This window comes from Pleurodeles waltl, chromosome 11 (assembly GCF_031143425.1).
Source record: "Pleurodeles waltl isolate 20211129_DDA chromosome 11, aPleWal1.hap1.20221129, whole genome shotgun sequence".
NCBI classification, from domain to species: Eukaryota; Metazoa; Chordata; class Amphibia; order Caudata; family Salamandridae; genus Pleurodeles; species Pleurodeles waltl.
The window spans coordinates 745,722,568-745,750,246 of NC_090450.1; the positions used below are offsets into that span (position 1 = coordinate 745,722,568).

At 44.6% G+C, this 27,679-nt stretch overlaps 1 protein-coding gene across 1 annotated transcript in view; it reads right to left on the reverse strand.

Moving 5' to 3' along the window:
• The window catches only part of CCDC60 (coiled-coil domain containing 60), a 493,444-nt gene that overhangs the window by 22,343 nt on the left and 443,422 nt on the right, over positions 1 to 27,679 (reverse strand). Inside the window, exon 13 of the mRNA XM_069214471.1 lies at positions 12,845 to 13,034. Coding sequence (XP_069070572.1) covers positions 12,845 to 13,034 — 190 coding nt within the window. The remainder of the gene's footprint in view (positions 1 to 12,844; positions 13,035 to 27,679) is intronic.

The window sequence follows — 27,679 nt, forward strand, 5'->3', positions numbered from 1 at the left end:
CGCCGCCAGCGTTTGTGCTCCTGGTAGAGGAGCAGGAAGATAAGGGCTGGAAGAATCTGAAGTTCTGATTCCATGGCGTCCTGGTTCCTCGTGGGATGTGTAGAGGTTAGCGTTTTCCCTTCCAAGTCCTGTTTCTGCCGTGTTTTTGTTTGCGGTGTATCTGCCCCAGAAAAGGTGGCGGATAGGTGGCTTGTAATAATGTGGGCGGTACATTGTCTTCCGCCTGTCTGTTGGCAGTTACTGCTGCGGTGTTTGTACCACCATGGCAGTCGGAGTGTTAAAGTGGCTGTCTATGTTGGCGGTTTCCACCACGTAATTCAATTTTTTTTCCGCCGGCCTGTTGGCGGTTTTACCGCCGCTTTAACACCGACCGCCAGGGTTGTTATGACCACCAATATCTCTAAAGCTGGGCTGCTGGGGTCTTCCCCCATCTGTAGCCGATAAAGAGCCTAATTCAATCTCTCAAAACCAGTGAACAACATAATGGAAACGTCAGAGACCTTCTGACACCAGGTTGCAGAGTATCTCTTCAGTTGAAGCACAGTCCTTTGCGGAAAAAGATGGGAAATCAATTTCTTAGTTGACAGACAAGTTGGACAGTACTTTAGGAATACAACAGTATATAATCTACGTTGTCCTTTTAAAAAACTAGCTCATTGACTCACCTTAAAAGGGGATTTTTAGGCAATTAGGATAGTGTCACTGATTGCTACTGCTTTCAATAGGGATTTAGCCCTCACAAGAAACACAGTGTTAAAGTGCCACTGGTGGTGATCCCTTAAAGGAGAGAGTCAAAGTGAGATGAGTGAAACAGGCCCTGTGAGTCATCAAAATTTCAAAACATATCAGACAACTTCACTGGACAAAAAGCACGATTAATGAGGAGTGTCTACTTAGAACCGGACTGCAATCAAATACACCTTATGAGTCACCATGGTTACACACTTCAATGTAATGAGATGTAAAAAAAAAAAGAAAAAAGAAAGTATGCAAGAGGTGTGTTTTTCCTCGATAGTGCCCAATAAGAGTAAACAAAGCCACTGGGCCTAAATGGAGATCATCCTGGTAGACTGCATGACTTCCATCACCGGACATGTTCACATGCTTGTCTGTTAGAGGCAGCAGCTAGTCTTGTATAGAGGAACAAGGAAACTACATTTTAATAGGAGAAGGCAGATTCCTTTACTGAGATCTGCACATGGTCCTTTCCCATGGGATTGTCAATGTGAACCAGAAATGTTTGGACGAACAATGTAAAATACATCAGGGAAAGGAAAGTTGTGTGTAATGTTATACCCATGAGGGTATCCAGGTGCTTAAGCAGGTGCATAGACGTGAGGCCCAGCAGGGTTAGTCGAAGAGCAAGGTCTTCAGCTTTTGCAGAACTCAGAAACCCAGATGATGGTTATAATGTGTTAAGGGAGGTTGTTCCAGAATGTTTGTACAATGTAGGCAAATGAGCGACCACCAGTTCTGCTCTTGTGGCGGGGTGTCTATGCGAGTGAGAGTGTAGCTGATCATCGGTATTAAGTCGTATAGTGGAAGTATATGCAGTTGTTCAGGTATGCAGGTCCAATGTAGAACAGTGCTTTGTATGCATCTGTGAGGAGTCTGAAGTGGTTGCGTTTGTGTATGGGGAGCCAAAAGAACTCTCTTAGGTGTGGTGAGATGTGGGTGCTAACTGGGAGGTCTAATTGCAGCATTCTGGAGTCTACATAGCAGCTGTTTGGAGATTCTGGTGTAGAGTATGTTTCTGTAGTTAAGTCTACTTGTGATGAGTGTGTGTGTGACTCATAGCTGTCAAGTTTCCCAGGTCCATGTGTGATGTGCTGCTCCATTCTAGGTTTTTTCCTATAAATTCTGGGACTTATAGTTGTAGTTATTCCATTATAGTACAGTGCTACAAGTCCTATAACGGCTGCTGACAGTATTTCTTGTGCTCTGGGGCAACCATTTGAAGATACTGTGTAGCATGCGTAAGATGTGGAAGCAGGTGGAGCTAACTGCGTTGACTTGCGCTGTCATGTTGAGTTTATCATCTGGAAATATCACCAGGTTTCTGGTGTGGATCAGTGAGTTTACATGTGGGTCCTTGCTCTAATGGCCACCAGATAGAGCCCCAGGGAGAGACTTCCAAAGACCAGCCCTTTCACCTTGGAGCTGAGCTTCAGGAAGTTGGTTCTCATCCAGTCTGCTATCTTAATCATGCAGTTGATGAAGTTGGTTCTGGTGGGGTAGCCTTGTTGGTAAGGGTTAAGATGAGTATGGCGTCATCACCATAGAATATGATCATTATGACTTTGGATCTGATGATGCTAGCAAGCGGAGTCATATAGATGTTGAACAGGGTGGGACTGAGCGATGAGCCCTGAGAAACTCCATAGATCAGGTTTTTTTATTCTTATATGTAAGGTGGTAGTCTGACTCTCTGTATTTTTTCTGTGAGGAAGAATCCTATCCAGTTGAGGGCCGGTCCTTGGATCGCTGTGGAGTCTTCTGTTGAGTGTTGTGAGAGACTGTCAAATGTCGCAGAGAGGTCAAACAGAATGAGGGTTATGGTCTCTCCTTGGTGCAGTATGGTTCGTATGCCGTTTGTAGACGCACTGAGTGCTATTTTGGTGTTATGGTTATTACTGAATTCTGATTCTGTGTGGTTAAGAAGGGTGGTGTAGTTCGAAGTGGCTGGTGAGTTTGTTCATGGCCTTCTCCATCACTTTGGCTGGGTACAGGAGCAGTGAGATGGGAAGGAAGTTGCTAAGCTTGTTAGGGTCAACTTTTTTTTTATTTTATTTTTTTAAGACGGCAGTGGGGCTGCATGTTTGCAGTCTTCTGGGAACGTGACAGATCTGATGGAAGTGTTGATGATCAGTGATGTGGTGGCGGCATGGAACTGCTGGAACTCAGGAGGGAACTTTCTTTATTATTGCTGCTTTGTCTTCTTTGGTAAGTCTTTTTCCAGTGGGTCTACAATGAGGTCTCTGGGGTCCAGTTAGTGTTTTAAGTTACTCTAGATGTTAGCTATTTTGTGTGGAAGAAGTCTGGTAATTTGTCACAGAGTTCCTGTGAGGGGATGATGCTTTTGACTGCAGCCTCAGAGGTGGTGAATTCTTTGACAATGGAAAAGATTTCCTTGCAGCTGTTGGTGCTTGCCTCAAAGTGTTCACCTAGTGCTCTTTTTTTGGGAGTTTCTTAGTTGCTGGTGGTAGCATCAGAATGCAGCCTTGTATGTGCTTCTGGCGTTAGTCTTCTGGCTAATTCTACATTCCCTTTCTAGCTGTTTGCAATGAAATGTAGATTCTTGGAGGTCATCTGTGTGGCATTTGGCTTGTTTGTTGGCTCTTCTTCGTCTGTTGGCTTTTAAGGGTGTGAGGGAGTCTGTGCAGTTCTTGAACCATTTGTTGAAGTTGGTGATGTCCTCACTGAAGTTGTTGGTGATGTTGGGTTGGTCTGTGTTGAGAGTGTTGAGCAAGCCTGCTTCTGAGAGCTTTCCCCAGCTGCAGCTTGGTTACGTTGATGCTGTTGGGTGCACTGATTTGTGCTGTGGTGATTTGGAAGTGGATGATGGAGTGGTCTGTGTATGTGAGCAGTGATATGGAGTTGTATGTAATATGACTGAATCGAAGATTGGGTCCAGTGTATGGCCTACGGTGTGTGTTGGGTCTGTGACGAGCTTGATGAGTCCAATGTTGGCTTTCGAAGAAGGCTGTGGAGCAGGGGTTCATTTGGTCCTCTATGTGGAAATTGAGATCACCGAACTGTAGGAAATCTCTGGAGTTGATATTGAAAGGGGCAATGAAGTCCATGATGAGGCTGCTGAAGTTAGTTTGCAGTCTAGGTGATTGGTAGGCAAGGGTTCCCTTAAATAAGAAGCTGTTGCTGATTTATAATTTGAAATGCATGTGTTCCATGAAGGGGCTTCTGTTCTCTGTGGATGCAGAGCATGTCATTGTCTCCTTGATGATGATAGCAAGTCCCCCTGCTGACTTGGAAAGGTGGTACTGTTGTGCAATCTTGTAGCCCGTTGAGATACCATGGCAATGTTGGGTGCTGATGTAAAGTTGAGACAGGTTTCCGTGAGGAAATGGAGGTCTGGCGTGTTGTTGCTGAGGCTATCCTACATCTCAGTACTCTATTTGCTGACAGATCGAGTATTGAGAAGCATGCATATGAGTGGCTGTTTGGGTGCAGGTTTGACATGTTTAGCGGTGTTGAGTTAATGTTTTGATGGTGTTGCCAGTGTTTGAGGGGTGTGTGTGCTGCTTCAGGAAAACCACCAATGTGTGCAGGTGAAAGCTCCCAATGTGATGTGTGGTGCAGCAGCAGCAGGAGGAGGAAAGATGCCCAGGGTAGAGCGATCAAAGCTGCGCTGTGGTGTTTTGCTGGGGCTTATCCAACCAAGGATCCTGGTGCTGATTGCAATCCAGACAAGGACAGGCACAGACATGCTTGACTATGGTGCACCAGTGGGGCCATAAAGCAGGTCCGGGGCGGAGGAGCGAGCAGGAGGTGGGTGGAGCTACCGCAGCACAGGAAAAAGAGGCGGGAATGAGAACGTGGCAGGGGCACAGGTAAGGAGCGGGGAGTGGGAAGAAATGTGGGAGGGAAGTGGAGGACTGTGGAGAGCACAGAGGCCCAAAAGTGACAGAGAATGCGCAGAAGCCTAAAATGCCTAAAAAGGCTGAAAATGGAACTAAAGAGTAAAACAAAGGATCATAACAGAGCAGAACATAGCACAACCTAACACAAAAGAGCAAATAATAGCCTTTAGAATGGTGATGTGGAACTGATGGTCTCCTTTTACCTCAACGAAATGTTAGAGAGTGACCTAGTGCATACGTTAAATATTACTGGATATTGGGTCATCACTGCAACACTCCATATATCAGAAACGTCTGAGATAAATGAAGTTTCTCCATGAATAAGTTAAAATTACCACAAAAAACTTGAACAATGTCAATGAGCTGCCCAACAACCTGGCCAGGGTGGACGAACATTGATGTAAGATTTTTAAAAAATATCAAGGATCAAGTTTAAAGATTCTCACAGCAATACAGATACTGTTATTGTTACATTATCACCAATGATTCTCATTTTGGTGTAAGGACTTCTGTCATTCTACATGAAATGCACTTAGCCGCCCCTTCAATGGCAAAGAAGCCATATTTGAACTTTCTGTTGCTCACTTTCTGGAAGCTCTCAAGGGCGGAAACTAGTATTGCTTTGCCATTGCATGCTTGTTAGAGGGGTGCTACTACACAATCATATACCGGAATATTCGGATCTGCTTTAGTCTTTTTCAAGATTAAACAAGATCATTCTGGGGAGATGATGCTTATGACTGAAACCCTGAAAAACTGCAAGGAAATGCTAACATTTGATCCTTTGATTCTATTTCTTGTGCACAGTGCCATAAACATCACAATAAATATATATTTTATTCTCAAAATGAGTTCCTGTATGTACAGAACATTTTTATATATATTTTTAATAGGGTAATTTTGCCAATTTATTTTCCAAACGAGATGTGTGGTCTTCTACAAGGCAAAGCTGTAAGTAAACTCTTGCAGCACTTGAAAACATTGTGACCTGCTATCCTATAAAACTGAGAGACATTATAATTTATTCTGTAGGATATTCACAGCAGCCCAAATCCTGAGGAGACCTCCAAAAGAATCAGCGATATCGTGGCCAAGCAAGTTGGACTGTTAATTTCTTAAATGTTTTAGGGAAGAGCAAAAGGATGGGTCAATTAACACTATGGGGTATTTTCCTCCATACGCCCTCCCCACAATACCTGAGAGTGTGATTGCAATACTAAAAAAAGTCACCACGTGTATCAACTAAATGTACAAGTTACTTACCTTCGGCAATGACATATCTGGTAGAGACATATCCTAGTTGCAGATTCCTTACCTTTGAATTCCCCCAGGCGTCAGTCTGGATCCTGAGATTTTTCTTTGAGCAGTACCTCTGCGCCCCATCAGGCGGCGTCGGTCGACTCCACGGGCGTCATTGGCATCGTGTTTGGTGTGATGACGTTGCGGTCGTATATAGGCGCCACCCCGGAACGCAGGCATCAGTTTCTTTTCACAACTTTCCACGCAAGTAGCGCGGAGCCATGAAGAACACTGAGTGGTGTGCCAAAACTAGAGCCCTTAAGGGGAAGTTCCTGTCCCTAGAAATCAGTTCGCAGTGTGGGGAGGATGGGCGGGTCGGTAAGGAATGTGCAACTAGATTATGTCTCTACCAGATATATCGTAACCGAAGGTAAGTAACTTGTACATCTGATAGAGACTTCTAGTTGCAGATTCCTTACCTTCGAATAGATACTCGAGCAATACCATCCCCGGTGGTGGGCTGCGAACCAAGATCACACCAAGAAGTCCTGCAGGACTGAACGGCCAAAGTAGCCATCCCTTCGGACCGGACTGTCCAGGCAGTAGTGTTTGGTAAAAGTGTGCAGAGATGCCCACATCGCTGCCTGACAGATGTCCAGGACTGGGACGCCCCGTGCTAGTGCTGTGGTAGCAGCAGTAGCTCTGGTGGAGTGAGCACTCAAAGCTTCAGGGGGTTGCTTCTTAGCCAGAGCGTAGCACATATTGATGCGTAAGAGCACCCATCGATAAATGGTCCTCTTCTGCACCGCCTTCCCCTTCTTTGCACCCACATATCCCACAAAGAGTTGCTTGTCCACCCGGAAGTCTTTGGCACGATCAAGGTAGAACGCCAATGCTCTTTTTGGGTCCAGACGGTGGAGTCTCTCCTCTTCATGAGAGGGATGTGGCGGTGCATAAAAGGTAGGCAAGGTGATAGACTGTCCCACATGGAAGGGTGTCACTTCTTTAGGTAGGAAAGAAGCCCTTGTGCGAAGTACCACTTTGTCAGGATGCATCACCAGGAAAGGTGGCTTAGATGAAAGGGCCTAAGCTCACTTACTCTGTGGGCAGAGGTAATTGCAACTAAAAAGACAGTCTTGATGGTTAAGAGCCGTAAAGGGCAGTTGTGAAGTAGCTCAAATGGGATACACATAAGGTATGTTAATACCATGTTTAGATCCCATTGGGGCATGATGAATGGGACAAGAGGAAAGAGTTGTGTGAGGCCTTCGAGAAACCTCCCAACAATAGGAGATTTAAATAAAGAAGGCTGATCTGCTAGCCTCAAGAAAGCAGAGATAGCAGAAAGATATCCCTTAAGAGTGCCCAGGGTGGAGCCTTGCTGGGCAAGGGAAATAATAAAGAGGAGGACTTGAGAAAAAGGAGCAGATAGAGGATCGACAGATTTGTCGATGCACCATGCCACAAATTGTTTCCAATGACAGGCGTATACGGTTTTGGTTGAGGGCTGCCTGGCCACCAAGATAACGTTACAGACTTCACGTGGCAGGTCAAAAGACGAACTGTCGCTGCGCAATCTCCATGCACGGAGACGAGAGGGTGGACAGGTTCGGATGGAGGACCCTCCCCTGCTGCTGCGACAGAAGATCCTCCCGAAGAGGCAGTCGGATCGGAGGAGCTACGACCATGCTCAACAGCTATGGATACCAGACTCTTCGTGCCCAGTCCGGAGCCACCAGTATAACTTGGGCCCGGTCTTGCCTGATCTGCTTCAGAACTCTGGGCAGAAGTGGTATGGGAAGAAAGGTGTACAGGAGGCCTGAATTCCACTTGCGATGAAAAGCGTCGCCGAGCGAGTGCCGCATTGGAAACTTCAACACGCAAAACAGCTGACATTGCGCGTTCTCTACAGAGGTGAACAAGTCTAACCAAGGTTCTCCCCACTGAAGGAAAAGAACTTGCACCACCTTCCGATGAAGACTCCATTCAAGATCGACCACGCATCGTCGGCTGAGTTCATCTGGTCTGGCATTCAAGGAGCCCGCCTGGTGTTGAACCACCAGGAAAGTGCCCTGATGTTCCGGCCAAGTCCAGAGGCGAAGAGCCTCTTGACAAAGGGTCCACGACCCCACTCCGCCTTTTTTGTTGCAGTACCACATGGCAGTGGTTTTGTTTCTGAACACTCGCACTGTTTTCCCTTTGAAAGAGGGAAAGAATGCTTTTAATGCTAGTCGAATCACTGGGAGCTCCAGATGATTGATATGGAGCCCGGTTTCCGCTGGAGACCAGAGGCCTCTGATCTCAACCTCTCCCATGTGGCCGCCCCATCCCATGAGTGATGCCTCTGTCACGACTTAGATCGTTGGGGAAATGAAAGGGATCTGCCTTTGACCCAATCCTGATTCGTTAACCACCACTGCAGGTCTCTTGCAGTTCCTTCCGAGATCTGGACCTTGTCGGAGAGATTCCCCTGACTCTGCGCCCACTGGAACTTCAGGTCCCAATGCAGAGCCCGCATATTCCATCTGGCCTTTTGAACTAGCAGGATGCAGGAGGCCATGAGGCCCAGCAGCTTCAGAGTCATTCTCAACGAAATCCAGGATAGAGGCTGAAACATCGGTATCATAGCCTGAATGTACTGGACTCACCTTTCGGGAGGATATGCCCGAAACTGCTCTGTATACAGAACAGCTCTGATGAAAGGGAGCGTCTGAGGAGTCAGGTGTGACTTTGGCACATTGATAGTGAACCCCAGCGAATGCAAAAGGTTTGCCGTAGTTTGGAGGTGGGAGATGACTGTCTGGGGCTAATTCGCTTTCAACAGCCAATCGTCGAAGTAGGGGAAGACTAGGACCCCTAACCTGCACAGATGAGTTGCCACCACTACCATCACGAATCCTGCCGCCAACTGGTTCCTGGTGTACCCACAGACGAGGAAGGTTCGGAGGCTGAAGCGGGGACTGGGGTGGACTGGGAGACCTGCTGGCTCCCTGACCCCCGGGGGCATGGGATCCCGCAACCGTGGCCACGCAGGTGCTGTACAACATGCGCGGGTCGATGGCCAGGGGGGAAAGGACGCAGTTGGGTGCCCCTTCCGTAGCCACAAAAGGTGGACTGCTGGGGTCTAGGACCAGGTGCGAGGCCAAGGGACTGGACCGTTGCTCTGGAATCCTTGAAGTGCTCGAGCGCTGAGTCCGCCTTGTCTCCAAAGAGATGTGTGCCATCAAAGGGCATGTCCATCAAGGATTGCATTACATCCCCTGAGAAGCCAGATGTTCTCAGACAAGCGTGGCATCTCAATGCCACTGTTGATGCAACCGATCTGCCCAGAGAGTCGATCGTATTCATTCCACAACGAATCATGAACTTCGCTGCGTCCCTCCCATCTGTTACAGCTTGGGAAAGGACAGTCCGGGCCTCCTCCGGAACTCTAGGCAGCACTTACGCAACCATGTCCCAGGGATTATGGGAATAGTAGCCCAAAAGTCATGCGGTGTTCACAGTCCGCAGCGCTAGACTGTTGGAAGAAAACAACTCCTTCCCCAAGTTGTCCAGTCTTTTTGATTCACTATCGAGAGGTGCAGAGGGGAATGCGCCAGATGAAGAGGAAGCCTGGATGACAAGGCTCTCAGGTGTGGGGTGTTGGGTGAGGAATTTTGGGTCTGTCGGCACAGACCAATGGTGGAAGGCAATCGTCCTATTCACAGGAGCCCCTGTGCTGGATCTGCACCAAGTACCCAAAAGTACGTCTATCAGTGCCTCGTTAAAGGGAAGAAGGGGTTCTAATGTGGAAGACCCTGGCTGAAGCAGGTCGGTTAGGATATTAGGCCTAACCTCCACAGAAGGTAGCTCGAGGTCCAAGACCTCAGCCGTCCTTCTCACCACCATGGAGTATGAGGCACCCTCCTACGTAGCCACAGTAGGAGGAGAGAGCATATCAGTGTCAGGGGAGGTGTCTAGACAACTAGCATCACCCAAATCCTGCAACCAATCCATTTAGGGGTCAAGCTGGTAATCTAAAGGGTCCAGCGCCCCCTCCAAACTCTCCCTGCATCCATACCCATAAGCATAAGGGTCTGGATCAAACCTGGGCCCAGGAGAGCCCATAGAGAACAAAATCGGCATCAAGCAACGTCGTTCCGGCTCCGGGTCGTCGGGTATGAGAATGGGATCGACGCCGATTGTGGGCCCAAACGACACCAGGAAAGGTCTCTGTGGCACGACCGGCATCGGGACAGCTCTGCGATTGGATCCGGAGAAGCCCTCCGGAGCTGTGGCCGAAGCTGACTACTTCGAACCCGAGGGGGCCCCCACCAACTCACCTGTGCCCGAAGTCGCTGAAGGTGGGTCGGTCTGCCCAAAAATGAGGCACATTGCTTCATAAAACTCTTTGAGCTGGGCAGAAGTGGCTCCGGCTCCCGGGAAGTCGGGGAAGCGTGGGGCTGACCCAGATGAAGCCTCCGAGGACGGAGGCCTAGAGCGTCGACGCTCTTCCTACGCCGCATTGTAAGAGCGACGGGGATGAAGTCGAAGAATGCTTGTCCTTCTTTGACTTCTTTTTCTTATGAACCGAATGTCCCGATGACGAAGAGTGGTGGTGACTCCAAGGCCGGTCTTGAGACCTTCCTCTGGAATGAGACCGTGAGTGCTGCAGTGTCGAGCCACCAAAAGCTTTAGGGACCGCACCCTCAAAGCTTTCGGGTTCATGGCCCAACACTTGGAGCACGATTCGGGTTATGATCGCGCTCCAAGCTCCAGAGACACACAAGGTGTGGATCCATCACCATCATCACTCGGTGACAGGAGTCGCAGGGCTTAAAACTGGTCTTGCCGCATCCACGACCTCGTCAAAAAGAATTAAACAAAAGTGTTGCCATAGTCAAAAGTGATTGTTGTAGCTCTCTCCGGATATGCGCGCAGGCTGGCGCAGAAAGAAAAGAACTGACGTCAGCACGCTGAGGTGGCGCCTATTTGCACCACTAAGTTATCACGGCGAACACGGCGCCAACGACGCCTGTGGGGTCGACCGACGCCACCTGACGGCGCGCAGAGGTACTGCTCGAAGAAAAATCTACAGATCCAGACTGACGCCTGGGGGAACTCACAGGTAAAGAATCTGCAACTAGAAGTCTCTATCAGATAATCTGGACTGGTGTTTTGTTACGCTATTCTGATTGTTTTGATTGTCAAACAGTTGTTGTGGGGATTTTAGTACACCTGTTTCACACTAATGTTTCACAGTAATGATCACTCACTTTCTCACCACAAAACAATCTTTTAGATTTTGCTTTATTTATTTTTTAATTATTATTTACCAAATCAAACAATTGTGTGCTGTTCAGCTTTTTCTAATGAAGGTATCACTTTTCTGTGACTGTTAACTGGAGAATATAAATAGACAAGATAACTACTGTGCACAACCATGTTGTGTAATTGATTTGCAAGGTCAGACTGAATCTTCCAGCCTGAATCTAAGAAACACTAGACAGCAAGGCACCTCTTTTTGCTATCTTTCACATATCCACTTGTTCGAATCATTCCCCGAATCATTCCCATGTCAGGCTGGAACTCTTAACCTGACAATGGGAATGATTCAAGCATGTGAATAAATGAAAGACCTATTGCTGAAGAAAGGTAAATACCTGTCCAGAGAAAGGAATAATGTGGTAGTGTCATGGGTGAGTGGCAGAAGAAGACTTGGTTTCTGAGTTCTTACAAGAATATCAGCAGAAAGGGGTCTAAACGTCAACATTTTATTAATGCAAAGATGGCACATAGCATTAGCTGAAGTTATCATTTGGCCACATTACCGACCTCAGATATGCTAAAGTATAAGTACCACTCATATTAATCAGCCTGAAAGGATTCAATCCATTATTGAAGTGAATCAAGTTTCTCAAGTTCCACATCGAAAGCGACTGCAGCTTCACAAGAGACATTGTTAAAAAAAAACGTGTTTTTGACAGACTCATCATGTTTCATACAGCCAAGCTATATCTGCACTAATGTGACCCTCAATAAGCATTGGTACTATCCATACTGGATGAAGGTAGTGTCCTACTTGCCAGCATCATCACAATGAACCTGGTACCGATTAGGAGAATTCTACATGCATGGACAGGACAGATCAAGGGGCTGATAAAGTACAAGTGTTTGAAACCCACACGTCAAGATCTGCTGCATCGATTTGAAAGCAGTGAGCTCCAACAGGCCACCGTATCTGCCAAGCAGGATCAAGTTCTATGGTGGCTAATGCAACAAGTCCAGCACTGACTTCACTGAAGACCAACAAGTTCAAAACAGAAAACGCCACAGGAGAAGCCTTCATTTGCTACCAACCTGGGATTAGGAACTCCATCTTGACACCTCTGTAAGCTCCATCACTCCTGGAATGTAAGAATGTGGAGTGTGGAAAATATGCAAGGCATACAGTGGCTTTAGGAACTATTCATACAATGTAACAGTTCACCTAGGAGTAATTTATAGGCACAGTTCACCAAGCCACAATTCATAGGTATCGTTCCCGGGGATAGAGCAGGCTGGAATCACAAAATAGTCAATCCATAGAGAGGGGATAATTGTAGGCTTTGAAAGATGATGAATAATGTGCGTTTAATGTGCGTTTCTGTCAAGAGTTGGATCTGGCTTTTCTGCTGAATGTCCAATAACTAGATAACTTTATAGAAGCTCTGAATGGCAGGCCTTCTTCTTGTTATAAATGAATGCCTCTTGGTATCAGGATCTAATTTAAATTAATGCTGCTTTACACACTAGAAATTGATCAAACTACAGCTAGGGTGCAGGAAGTGAATTGTTTGAATAGTACACATTTTGTTTGCAACTGTTAATTAGCCTACTTTTTATACATTCCTCTGTATCCCAAAAAAATCCATCAGACTTTGGAAAGACATCTTATATTCTGGCACAAGTGCATGATAGTTCACAGTAGCTCCACCACATACAGATAGTTTCTTATGTTACATCACAGGAACAGGGAATAATGTTACCTCAATGGCCACAGAGATATCTGGTGAACACAGCTCCCAAGGGCGCAGTCCATTCAGTACTTTGAGGAAGGCGTTGGGTCGGATCTTAATGTACTGCTTCTCTTCAAGCTTTTTGAGTTTGCCTAGAATCCTCTGAATCTTAAGGTGCTTCTTCAAAGATTCTGGTATTCTTGCTAAAAGGCTGAAAAACCTTCAAAATAAAAATACCAAAATGGCAGTATGAATAAGAGAACACAGAGTCACGGATAGTTACTTCAAAACTTCCATAAGATGCAAGCCTTTATTAGTGCCTAGGACGAGTGCCTAGAACATCTGTAGTTTGAACTGTTTTAAGTGGCTTTTCTGAAATATGGCCCAGTCAACAAAAAATTATAAATCAAAAGAGTCTTTGGCTTATATCTATGGGGAGCCAGATCTCTCTAACCAGAAGATCTCAGTGGTCTGCTTTGTATGAAGCACTGCACTGCACTGCTCCTAGAAGAAGGGTGGATGCATTTTTTGTATAACCTGAAGGGTATTTGAAGCTCATTAAACGACCCAATGTGCATTCTCAGTCTTGAAATATTTGGAAGGTGTGATACAATTTATATCAACAGAGGTATCTCTGCATCTGCATTTCAGATGATCTGCATGGAGTTCAGGTTGAAGATTCAAACTGAGCAGCAGAACAGGAAAAGAAAAGGCAGATGGAGTACATTTCTTCTGCAGCCATTCTCAAATACTACTAAAACCCTCTTTACTGACCAATCTCAAGGAAAAATCCACTAGGATCAGTGACAAAATTAAAAAACTGAAAACATAACTCACCCCCTTCATAACACAAATGGAGGTAATCAAGTGGTGAAATAGGCAAGATTCTTCTGCCCCAATAAAATGCAGTATACGAGGCTGCCATAAGGACCGCCAAAATACATCACTAATCCACTTGTATGATGGTGGCAGACTGCCAATCAAAAGAACTCCATAAGATCATACCAGAATTCAGCAAACCAGAGTTTCAATAGAGAGAAACCCCTTAATCACAGGCCTCCTGTGAAAAAAATGGGTACATATTTCACATCTAAAAGAGTAAAAGTGGAAAATGAGAGCATCATCCACACCTGACAGGACCCACGTGCAAACAGACACCAATCAGCCTTCCGTAGCCGACCAACACCCTTTCCAAGAAAGAATTCCACATCATCATCAATGCAAGTAGACAATCAGGATCACTTAGAGAGCCTGCTCCTAGAAAAGATCTTTAAAAAGATAATTTGAACAACTTGTGCATGAGAAGTAGCTAGACATATTCTAAACAAATCATTGGAACTAAGACACTGCCCCCCAAGAGCTAACCTCACACATCAAACCACTCATCAATAAAAAGAACCTTGACCTATCTAACCCAACAATCTACTGACCACAGTCCAATGGTCATTTTTGGTTAAACTATTCGAAAGAGCAATCTATCACAACTATCAAACTTCACTGAATTTAATAGTCTGATGTCAGATCATCAATCTGGTTTCAGTATATGAAGGGGCGCAGAATCTTCCGTAATATTTATATAGGATGATCTGAAACTGGCAGTGGACAAATATGGGGCTTCTGCTCTACCACTCCATCTATCAGAAGCATCTGACACAATCAGTCAACCTCTACAACGTGCCACCACAGTATTCTACACAGGCTCCAATATTTTGTAATATGGCAAAATACACTAAAACGGATTGCCTCCTACCGCCAAGGCAGTAAAATGTGGTATTCGTACTTCTTTTTATATGAGGTCCTCATCCTTCACTGTTGAGCTCCCCAAGGATCCATCATCTCCCTTCTCCTATTCAACATCCACCTCACTACTTTACCAGACCTCAATAACTCTTTCAGTCGTTCATACAATAACTGAAAGGAAGGCAATCTAAAGATGGAAAGCCAAGAAGATCTACAGGAACCTGAACTGGATAATTACCTCTCTACCATAGATACATGGATGATGAATAATCATCTGAAGCTTAATTCCACAAAAAACAGCTCATGACCTGTGGACAATGGCACAAATATTAATCTACAGATATAACGGAATATGACGCTGCTTCAACCACATCAAGAGGGACGTGAGGAACTTGGAAGAAGTCATTAACTCAAACCTATCCCTGATACCACATGTTAAAGTCACAAGTAGCACCTTTCACACCATAAAAATCATAGACCGGATCTTCTTATACCTTATGTACCAGCAAAAACTGTAGGCCATTCTCACATGTCATATAATAGATTCAGAATGCTGCAGCAACCCTACGCCTTTGGGTACACTCAAAGAAAGGCATGCAGATTAATGTTCAAAACACTATACATGATATATAGAGCTGTGCAAGGAAAAGGACGAGTATAATTTCAAATAAAATCTATGATTTTTTTTTTTACATCTCTGCTACAGAGTAGCGCCATTCCACAGAACTGTAAAAACCCATAGGAATAATCTTCTCTTTTAGTCCAAGCAAGAAAACTTTGAGGCTACACCCTACAATGCTTTGGTAAAAATAAATAATGCAAAACCAGAAGTTCAGTTTAACAGCTCATCCATTTATCGCATAACTGACTTCGTGTCTTCACTCTGCTCCAGTTATGCATAGAATGGCATGCTACCAAACAACAGCAGAACTCTATATTATCCAGGAGTAAATACAAATTAGCACACTCAATGACATTACACAAAGCCACATTTAGTGACTTTGAGAACCAAAGGTATGAAAAAATTGACAAAATAAAAATTGCCATTGAAAAAAAAGGGTAGAATTCCTAAAATAGATGTGAAATTATTAACTATATTCAGAAAGGACATGAACAAGGACTCACAAGGTACAGGCAAAGAGGGATCCACAGGCCTTGGGGAAAAGAGATCCTCAGAGACACCTCTTCCGGGGAAAGAGAACCTCGGAGAATGTAGATAAGAAATACTACTAGACTTCAGCAGAAAAACATACATTGCATAAAGTACTGACATACAATGACCTAGGTCATTTAGAAGGGTAAAAAGATCCATTGTCCCTACACTATGCCTCTGCCCTAGCTCACACAACAACAAACATGGACAGTACATCAAAAAACAATTGGAACAGTGCAAGACAGGGACAATATTGTTCCAACCATTACAACCTAGACCAGAAATACTACACCCAGAAGAGAAAAAAATTGCAAATAAAGACGGTCATGTAATCACATAAATGGTTTTGAAGGAGCAGAAAAATCCATTGCCCCTGTGCTGTAACACTGCAGTAGCTGACACAGGCTAGGTTGAGAGCCGCAATGCCAACTTTCCACAGTAAAGAGTTGTGCTTTTAGCAATTACCACTTACTGATATGAATATTGTGAGGGTATAAGTGGTGCATTTGGCGGGAAGGTTTGGTTTGCATACCTGGCGTGTGTGTGTGTGTCATAGATTAAAGTTCTAATCCTAACATGAATTTCAATGTTTTTTCAGTTTTAAATTGCAGCCATACCTGCACTTTAACTTTTTTTTAAAGTGATTTTCTATGCTATTTTAAACAAATGCGAAGGTATTTTAATCGAAGTTAAGCATAACTTAACTTTGAGCTTTGTTTTTTCTACTGACTTTTTTTTTTATCATATCCCACATGGCACAGATGCTAATACCCAAATGAGATGGCCACAGGGCTAGCCAAACCCACCGCAGATAGCTGCACAGGGCCTAAGACAAGATCTTTGATTTTTGTTGTTGGTTGTGAAAAGAGCATTGTTTTTGGGAAGCAGGGATGATTTTTTGTTTTTTTTGTGTTTTTTAGTTTTAACTTTTTATAACAACCGCTTTTTTAAGTGGTGGAATTCGTAGAAATATTTTCCATATTTTCTTCCATATTGTGATTTGTTCACCATACAATGTGTAGACCGTGTCCTCCAGGCTGTACAGCGTGAAGACTTTTAGGTGCAAATTTGTTTTGTTGTATGGCTTGCCAAGCACCTCTACAAAATCTTTTGGCAGTGTTTGCCTTTCTGTGTTTTAGCACACGCTGTCTTCCATTGCCACTTGGTGGCCTCTCATACTTCCACCCCCCCTACATCTTTTAATCTCCTGGTCACAAAGCTTACACTTCCAGTGGGTTGCACCAGCTGGTGCAGTGAATTAAAAGAGCTTATTAAATGAGAAGTAAGGAACTTTGAAATTGTGGAAGAAAACTTAAGCTTCAAGTGTTTGTGAAGTCTGAAAATGTACTTACTAGAAAAGGTGCAAGAGTCACAGGAAAATGGAGTGGGAGTCCACCTGCATCTATGGAGTGTAGTTCCCCTGGGTGAGAGGAAGCACACTTTGGGCCAGATGTACCAAAGGATTTTACCCATTCTGTGTCTATGGGAAAATGCTTTAGTACATATGGCCCTTTATACCCTAATACAGACAATCCTAGAATATATCACAGGTCAAGGAGTTTTGGCCAGCAAGCTGACTACATTAAAAAAATCTTGCTTCAAGTTTGGGAAATGCGTCTTGTCTTGTAGTGTAGCCATTTTTAATGTAGCCTTTGCGCGTTGGCTAAAAGCATTAGGCCTCGGTGCACTTTGTTCTAGATGCATTTTATTTTAGCCTCATACGTTTTTTTTCAATAACCAGTTTCACGGTCTTGTTTTATTTTCTTCTATCACACTGTTTAGCTTACTTCAGCACCGGAGTTCTCAAACAATACATTCTTGCTCGCTCTGTGCTTCAGTCAAGGATACAGTCTGGTACATTGCCGATAGACGTGGTAGGTGTTTAGTCTTTAGGGTTCGTAGAAAGTACACATTCTTACGTAGGGACGTTTCTCACAACACCAGCGTGTTGATTATAAAAACACTTCCTAGTCCTAGTACACGTAAGAGGGAGATTCCGACCAGGGAACCACAACTAGACGCTGACTGCCCTGTTGCAGATGCTTATCCAGATCACAGGCCTTTGCTCTTGTATGAGGGTTGATGTCCTCCCGGGGAACCTGAAAGGCAAGCTTAGAGCTTAACATTCTGTGGTCAAAATAGAACTTAGAAGAGAGAACGTAATCTGATAGCACTATGATAGCGTTATTCTTATGTTTCACTCTCCTCGTTACTATTTCAATCCTACTGTGTTGTATGGTTCTGGTTATTGCGGCTCACGCCTTATTATCTAAAATGCAGTTGTTTTATTAAATCAATCTGTAAAACTTAAACTGCCTCTGTCATTTGTATCTGAGACCACACTTGGTATGAGAGAACTGGTTGGGATCTGAGTGACCACGACTTCCCTGAGAAGCTCTAAGATGTCATGCGCTCGGCTGCACAATCATCCCTTCCCTTTAGGAGAGATGAGGCACTGCTAGTTAGCCGGAGCAAAACCGGATTGAGGGCGGCAAGGGTCCTTCTCCGTGGTTTAGACTTAGTCCCCCGCACTGAGAACGACCCTGTCACCCAAAAATCCAGTAGTCTCATTAGGATAATGAGAGCCAACGCGACATGGCACCGCCAACGATTGGTCTGGCTCTAATTTTCGGGTCCACCAGTCTCTCTCGGTCTCATATATTATAATGATCCCTCGGTTCCTTTATCGGAGACGTCCGTGGCACTAAGGATTTCCACAACCGCGATATCGGTAATCCTAGATATAGCGGGAGGTTGTTCAAGCTTGAACCTTAAAAGGAAAGACCCCGTTTCTTGGTGTGCCTTCTCTGAACCATCGCTGTTTTTTAATGGCGAATCCCCAGGTAATACAAATAGCTCTTAATATGAGACAATCACTCACAGCGCATTTGCTTGCACATGGTCTTACGAACCAAGGGCGTCCAGTCACGTTTGTGGTGGCCGCCCATGCAGCCTATAGAACAGAACTTTTTTACTCTTGGGTCACATTACCAGCACCAGATGGGAATTTAAATACATTTCACACATATACGATCGCGAACGCGCCTGGACAGTACAGGGCGTACGCATATTTAGAGATACCTCTATCTTATCAAGAACATAATAATTGGCTTGATGGCGCCCTACCCCATACAATACTACCGGTGAGGTTAGGTCCACTAAGTAATGATGGTCCGACCTGGCCTTTATTGGCCACATATACACCACATCCTGCGGTTGCAAACATGCCGGTGGCTGAAGTTCATCGTTTATATGCAGACTTAACGGCTACATATAGACGATTAGTACAATTTGTGATGCAGACATTAAACACAAACCCAGCGCGTGCTGCTCCAGCTCAACCACATGCAGTGGCTCCAGGAATAAACCCGGCGACTGTACACTCTATCATGGGTAAGGTTCCAGCCAAACGGGAAGAGACTCCATTTTGGCTGGCACAAAAAATTAATACGCTGGAGGCGGTATTTCCTCATACGGGACTTCAGGATAAAAATAGGATATTAACAATGTGTTTACCGTTTGGAATGGTTCCCACAGTGGAACATTGTAATACATGAGGCACGGTGTTTGCCGCGCTCTACACAACGGCACACCAACATTGCCAAACCTACCGGAAGTGCTTAAACAGATTCAGGATGAATACGGGGCTGCCCCAGCCTTAGATTTGGGAATGCAACTGATGGGCAATTTTGCCACGGTTTCTTCTATAATACTAAATAATCTTAAAGGGGAGGCAGTTGCACTAGCGGTGCGCATGTGCCTCCGCGGCGTCCCGCAACTGGATCAGGAGCGGGAACTGCCCAAAATAATAGCGGAAACATATTCCAGTATCGGTCGAGATAGCCTAGGGGCTAGACCACAGAAACCACAGTTTCAAGGAAAAATTTGTAAAGATAATACTAAACAGCAACCTGAGGGTAATAAGAAGCACTGGGAAAAGAAACAACAAACACCTAAAAAAGAAAGGGGAGAATCTCCGAGGGCGGAGACCCCGCAGAGTAGGTATAATCTCAGAAATAGGGATAATTTGAAAACGCCTGATAGATATCAATACACTGATACACGCCAATCTCGTTCCTTTCAGGACTCACCGGAAAAGAGAAATGAGAGAGGTGGTCGGTCAGAGCGAAGAACAGAGTACGTGAAACCAAGACAGGAATCACAAAGCTCTTCAGAGGTTTCTGTCAAGAAGGAAGAGAAACCGATACCACAAAAACAACAGTTTAAGAAGAAGAAGGTGGCGGCAGTCTCAATTAGACATGCCACACAGGAAGAGAGTTCTCTTGAAGAACCAGACGTGGGCGCTAGCACTGTTAGACAGCGCGGCAGAGGTCACAATAGTTCGTCGGAATCTTCTAGAGCATCTGGAGGTGAAAGCAACTGATGACTTCATACAGGTTGAACAGCAGATATGCGCGTCTCTGATCCCAATAGGGTATATACAGTGACTTTACAATTGGAAGGAGACATTGAACGCACTATAAACGCAATCTTTTGGGATCGTGTAGTCAAGATATATGACATTTTGCTGGCTGAACAGGATTGGCCGCCTGACTTTGTCCGCACATGCCCAGTTGGGGAGGAGGTTATTAAACCTTCGTTCTCCCCACTTGTTCCAGGAGAACTCGCAGAATCATATAGCATCGAATGGGCTCTAGCACAGGCACCTGCCTTATATAGAAATCACGTAGGGTGGGATAGGGATTCTCCATATCATGTAATTCCGATTAAAGGCGAACCTCAGCCACAACCACAATATCCTATAAAACATGACGCAAGGGCACCGGTGAGAGAAATACTTATACAATTAGAGTACCAGGGAGTTATTGAACCCTGTGTCTCGCCGATGAATAATCCCTTATTCCCTGTAGCTAAACCGGACCATTCATATAGAATAGTCTTAGACTACAGACATTTGAACGGACATACACGTACATATGCTATACAAAATGCACATAGCGCAGCACTAATGAACAATATTGTGCGGAAAAAGTACAAAACGACCTTAGATATCTCGAATGGTTTCTTCTGCCAGAATATAGCACCCGAAAGTAGGGACTTTACAAGTTTTAGTGCGTTAGGCTCTCATAAAAAATTCTGTTGTTTGCCTCAGGGGTATAAGAATAGCCCAGGACTATTTTCGGCTCGTGTGACTGAAATATTGCACGAGTTGGACCCTGAAGCATTGTCATATGTAGACGATATATATCTTACAGATGACGAATTGCTACAACATTTAAGACGAGTAGCCCTCATTGTTGTAGGGTTTGCCAACATTAGCTATAAATTTAACTTCAAAAAGTCGAAAATTGCCTTCCTCAGTGTCATATTTCTGGGATATGAGCTGTCAAACGAAGGTAAGAGCCTAGCGCCACAATTTTTAGAAAAATTTGCACAATTGCAACCTCCTAATACAATTAAGAAACTCCAATCATTGTTGGGTTTTCTAAATTTTGCCAGAACGTACATTCCTGATTATGCTACACGCATAAAACCGTTATATGAATTAATACGTCCTAATTTTTCAAGTAAAATTTGGACGATTGAGCATACACACACTCTTCGAGAGTTGCAAGCAGATCTGATAGCTGCAAGACATCTACATACACGAGGCAATAAGACACAGTTGGTCATCAGGTTAATAGCTGGGGCCATTGGGTTTACGTATGTCACCTTTAATGAAGGTGAGACAGTCCCGATAGGATAGAAGTCTCATTTGTATTCGACTGCTGAACAACGATTCGCACAAACAGAAAATTCTCACTGCTGTACAGATGGCTGTTATTAAAGAACGACCTCTTGCCCAGGGCAAACGCATTATAGTCGTTTCCCCTATTCCGGCCCTAGAGGCTGTTACCAAAGCGAGTATTCCTAACGCGAAAGCATTGCACCCGCGTTGGATACAATGGGCTACGTCTTTAACAGCCACTGATGTAGATTACATTTTTGTCCCAAAGTTACAAACACAGGAATTTCTGCAATATGACATTGAATATCCAGTCCCCGCTGACACGTTGCCTATTGATCACTATCAAGTAGTCATGTACACCGATGGCTCTGCGCAGCCGGCGGTGGGGACAAAACACCAATATTCAGCTGCATGTGCAGTAGTGAGTGGACATATGGAAGGGGAGAAATTCTGCCCCCAACATACTTATACACAAACATTAGGGGACTCTACGGCACAGTTGGCTGAGCTGAAAGCCCTGTTGCTGGCATTTTAACATGCAGATCCGGTACAGTGTACACTAATAGTTTGTGATCCATATTACTGTGTTCAGTCTTTTAATGATTACCTACATTACTGGTGGCTGAATGGGTTCAGAGATTCAAAGGGCAACAACATAAAGCACAGACTATTGTGGGGGAAGGTAGCGGACCTGAAAGAGACGCTACCTAAAGTCCATGTTGTACATACTCTTGGACACCAGCGCGTTGGAATACACGTTCCTGGAAATTCTTTGGCTGATGAAGCCGCAAAGTCGGCAGTGGCAGTTGCCACCGTGGCCGCAGTTACTCGTTCGAGTTCCAAATCAGACACAGAGATTCTGGCTGCCATAAAAGCTACGGTTGATGCCACGCTTTATCCTAAAGGATTTCCTTCCAAATATCAATACTTTATGGGCAGTATGCTGAATGCTGAGGTTAAGATTCCAGGCGTAGGCGTACACGAGATCCCCAATAAAGTTGTAAGACCTCAATTGATTAATGCAGCGCATGAGGGGGTGGCATCTGCACATGCTGGGGTGGCGGCCACAATTTCGCTATTACAGGCCCATTACGGGTGGCCTGGTCTCTATAAGGAGGCTAAGCAGCATGTCCTTTGTTGTGACATCTGTCAACAAATTAAAGTTTCAACAGCTAAGCGCCCGTCGCAGACGCCCCTCTTAATATCAAACAGACCATTACAATGTGTGTACTTGGATCATTGCGGTCCATTGACACCCGACAGTGCATACAAATATATCCTGGTGGCTGTTGATTCTTGCTCCAGATTTGTGTGAGTATGGCCACAACGCTCGGCTGACGCTCAAACTGTTATTAAAGATTTGCATATCTTTGTCGATACATATGCAGTTGCGGCGTTCCATTCGGACCAGGGCCCTGCTTTTGCCTCAAGGGCATTCAGGGTCGCCATGGCTTCGTTGGGGGTCCAGCTCCAGTTCTCGTCTCCATTTCATCCCAAGGGAAATTCAGTCGTGGAGCGTTTAAATCGCGATTTAAAGCAATCCTTAACGGCTAGAGTCTTAGGTACAGGTTGTAGTTGGCTAACCCACCTGTTTGGAGTACAGAGAGCACTGAATAACTTGCCTAGAAGGTCCCTGGGGGGGTCGTACTTCATATGAGTGCCTGTTCGGAACACTAATGTTTGTTCCGGATCTAGATGGTCCTGGTGTGGAGGCGGCGGAAACGCCTTTTGACATAAATGATCGTGTCACCGTTTTGCAGGAATTACAACAGTTCCGTGAAGATAACTCTTCTGAAAGTGCTGCCTCCACAGGAACTAAGGATGTGCCAGTAACGCCTACTGGTTGGATTCCCAAATTTGGGGATCTTGTGCGTGAAAAGGTCGCAGTAAAAAAAGAATTTGGCCCTTCATATCGTGCACCAGTCCCTGTGTTGGGGATACACGGAACAAGAACTGTTATTTTACCACCGTTGCCAGGTGCCAAAGAAAATTGCTTTGTCTCCATCGACAATGTCAAGTTACAACATGTGGCCGATTCTGCACAGCAGACCAAGAGGAACGTCCAGTAGTTCCCGAATCCCTCTCACTACTGTGGAAGATGTTACGCTCCAAGTCATATACACCAACACTGTTGCCTCTCCGAGCTTGGGGAGGGTGGAAGATGATCTTGCGATAGTCCACTGACAACGAATAATTTGGAAACATTTGATCGAGTCACAATGACTACTGATGTTGCGGTGGTGTTATCTACAGTGTACCACCGCGAGAGACACCTACTCCTCCATTGAATACGGCGGCACCTTTTGCAAGAACTGCCTCTGGGTACTTTGCCAACAACGACGATGGTCTGTCGGACTCATTTGCCTCTTCAACACCTGACCCAGGTCCACGTAAGCTGATTTATTGGCTTAAAGATACGTATTTTGTTTTTCCTTGGAACTATCTGTGGCTCTTACTGACTATGATAGCATTTCTTCTGTGGATAGGGTTTGTCGTTACCTTTTTTCTGTTGATACATGGTCATTTTCTTCCTGAAAGATCAGCGGTTGCACAGGTGGAGGAGGTGTTGAAGCCACATTTTTTATCACATAAGGTTCGAAGAGACTTGTCCTTTGTGAACATTTCTGCAGTGCCAATTCCGGATGGGATTGTGTGGGATAAAGTAATGTTTGATATATACGGTCCCACTGAGATAATTCAAATACCATACGTTTTAAAATTATCCATGAATGATGTTGTAATACCAGGCATTGTTTTTGATGATTGGGACATGAAGACAGTTGATTCCATGATGACTGAGTTACAATATTATACTGTCTATGAGAATGAGGAAGTTTACCAGTTTAAAGACAATTATGGTGACATGTTTTGTTATAATTATTATGGGCACCACTTTATACATAAAGCCAGTAGTCCAAAAACAATATTTGACTAGACGCAAAGGGAGCATTGCCCCACTCCCCCGCGAGGGAGTTCTAAAACATATTCTGACAAATTTACGTACTTTTCTGGGCATCATCAAATAAATGCTAAGTCATATTATTTTAAGTTAACTCCGTATAAAGATAAGCAAATGCTATTGACTAATACGAAATTCATATACTCAGATTCTTTTGTTTCCCGTATGTCAATTGAAGGCTATGAATATTGGTCAAAAAATGTTGATTTGAAAAGTGTTTGGGGAACAAAACATTGGCAGACACAGGGTAGAGAAACATTGTTTAGAGCATGTCTCATTCCTGTCCAGGTGATTTTTTTAAATGAAACTGTGCAACAGACTAGCTGTTTGGGCTTAGCAACAATTAGAGAATTTAATATGCCTGGTATAACTGTCCCTGCCAAAATGAAGGATTGGCAGAAATATATCAATGCCACCTTTAGTGACCTTACAGAGTGGGTCCAAAATGGTACATTTAACACTTCATTGTCACGTTCGGGCAGGTGGTTATTGTGGCACATAGACACCAACGGGTGTCATCAACGTTTTGCCACCTCCTCAGGGGGTTTCAGGACGAGTAGGGCAGACCCTCGCTACCTATCACCTGAACATGCTGAAATTATAACTACATATAGCGTGGGTAAATTGTGCCAACAATGGTTCAAATCGTCGACACTAGATGCAGTTAAGACACATCTCACTCTCCTGTCTAACAACACTGACTTGCAAGATTTTTTGTCAGGCCCGAAGACACCACGTAGGAAACGTTTTTTGTACGAAGTATACAATGAAATATGGAAACTTTCCCAACAAGAGGCTGCGGCCCGATTAAGGCAGATTGATCAGGAAAACTTGAAACAGGCATTTGCTGTTGTCGATAATGGAATTCACACCCTGTCCGACCGAATATATACCATTGACAATGTTTCTTCTGCTATAGACATTATACGATCTGACATGTCTTCATTATATCATGGACAAAGTCAAAAACGGTCCGTTATGCAGTTGGGTTGGACACTTCAGACACTGAAGGTGGGTCGCGTTCTGTGGCAGCACATCAGAGCCAGGGAGATATTATTTTCCTTTAATTTGACACGCCAACAACAACTGATGGCTAAGAAGGAGGCGACTTATGTCATGTTAAACATTGAAAAATTGGAAAGATTGCCTTTTACCGTGGCCGAGATTCCCTCCGCTGAGTGGTTGATACACTGCCTATTTCTACACTACAATTCACTTTTTGTTTAAAACATGTTCCGGTAGGCAGATATGAAAAGCTGGGAGACAGTTACATACATGAGGTGTGGGAACTTCCCTTCTTGTACAAATGTCTTAGTGGCATGAGAGAGGTTTTTCTTAGCAGTACTGCTTGCGAGACTTCAGTCAGCCATTCGATGGTTTGTAAGCAGCTGTCCTTGCATGGGGCATGTAATGCCTCGGTTGCAAATTTGGCTTGCTATCTGAAGGGAGTTCCGGTCCCTTTGATTAAACGCACATTCCAGGTGCTTTCAAACGTCAGCTACGTCCTCCTCAATAGTGAAGACTGTTGTGGCATGCGGGCCGGAATAGTTTACGTTGTTTCGGTCACCAAGGTCGTTACTTGCTGCGGGAATGTGATGTTTCCCCCCACTAAATTAAGGGAGGTAGCGGATATCTGGCCTCACATTGCTACTTCTAAGGTGAATTTTGACAAGTTAAGTAGACTAAAGGCTTTATTGTTTCAAAAGCATGTGGCCCTTACATCTGCGCGCGAGACCTACGCACTTCAGGTGGCAAGGTCATCAGCAAAAATACAGTCCCTGTTGAATACCAACTTTCCGAGCCACTTTGGTGAACTCTTGGGACGTATATTTAATGCGTCCAGCACAGCTGGACTGGCATATAAATATGGCTCTTAGCCGCATGCTTAATTTTAAATTTAGGATTACTGTGCTTTATTGTCCTCTTAACTTGTTGAAATTATATACGGTTTTAGTAGTTTTTTTTAACATAGGGCATTTTTGAAAATTAGATTAGAACCACTTTCTACCGACAAGGGGAGGGTGTAGTGTAGCCATTTTTAATGTAGCCTTTGCACGTTTGCTAAAAGCATTAGGCCTCGGTGCACTTTGTTCTAGATGCATTTTATTTAGCCTTGTACTGTTATTTTTCTTTAACCAGTTTCACGGTCTTGTTATATTTTCTTCTATCACACTGTTTAGCTTACTTCAGCACCGGAGTTCTCAAACAATACATTCTTGCTCGCTCTGTGCTTCAGTCAAGGATACAGTCTGGTACATTGCCGTTAGACGTGGTAGGAGTTTAGTCTTTAGGATTCGTAGAAAGTACACATTCTTACGTAGGGATGTTTCTCAGAACACCGGCGTGTTGATTATAAAAACACTTCCTAGTTCTAGTACACGTAAGAGGGAGATTCCGACCAGGGAACCACAACTAGATGCTGACTGCCCTGTTGCAGATGCTGATCCAGATCACAGGCCTTTGCTCAGGTATGAGGGTTGATGTCCTCCCGGGGAACCTGAAAGGCAAGCTTAGAGCTTAACATGCTGTGCTCAAAATAGAACTGAGAAGAGAGAACGTAATCTGATAGCACTATGATAGCGTTATTCTTATGTTTCACTCTCCTCGTTACTATTTCAATCCTACTGTGTTGTATGGTTCTGGTTATTGCGGCTCACGCCTTATTATCTAAAATGCAGTTGTTTTATTAAATCAATCTGTAAAACTTAAACTGCCTCTGTCATTTGTATCTGAGACCACACTTGGTATGAGAGAACTGGTTGGGATCTGAGTGACCACGACTTCCCTGAGAAGCTCTAAGATGTCATGCGCTCGGCTGCCCAATCATCCCTTCCCTTTGGGAGAGATGAGGCACTGCTAGTTAGCCGGAGCAAAACCGGATTGAGGGCGGCAAGGGTCCTTCTCCGTGGATTAGACTTAGTCCCCCGCACTGAGAACGACCCTGTCACCCAAAAATCCAGTAGTCTCCTTAGGATCGGGATGGAGGATTCTGGTTAACAGTTTTTAGTGAAAGCAAGAAAACAAGCTTTACTTAATGCTAAAAAACAAGTGTTTTAGGTTTTTCGTCTACAGGTGCAGAACCACTAATCATTCGGGCTTTAACATGAGAACAGATGCAAACACAGGCATGCAGACATGTATTTCCACACAATAGCATATAAAAGCCAGACCTTTGCATTTTGCCAATGCTTGGTGGTGGTAGTGGTACTGAGATTACTTCGAGTTAATGCTTAATTTTCAGACAGCACAGCTCAGAAACACAAAAAGTCAAACCTTTCTCACTGCTTTGGAGCTGGACTGTCTGAAAATAAAACACAAAACCCA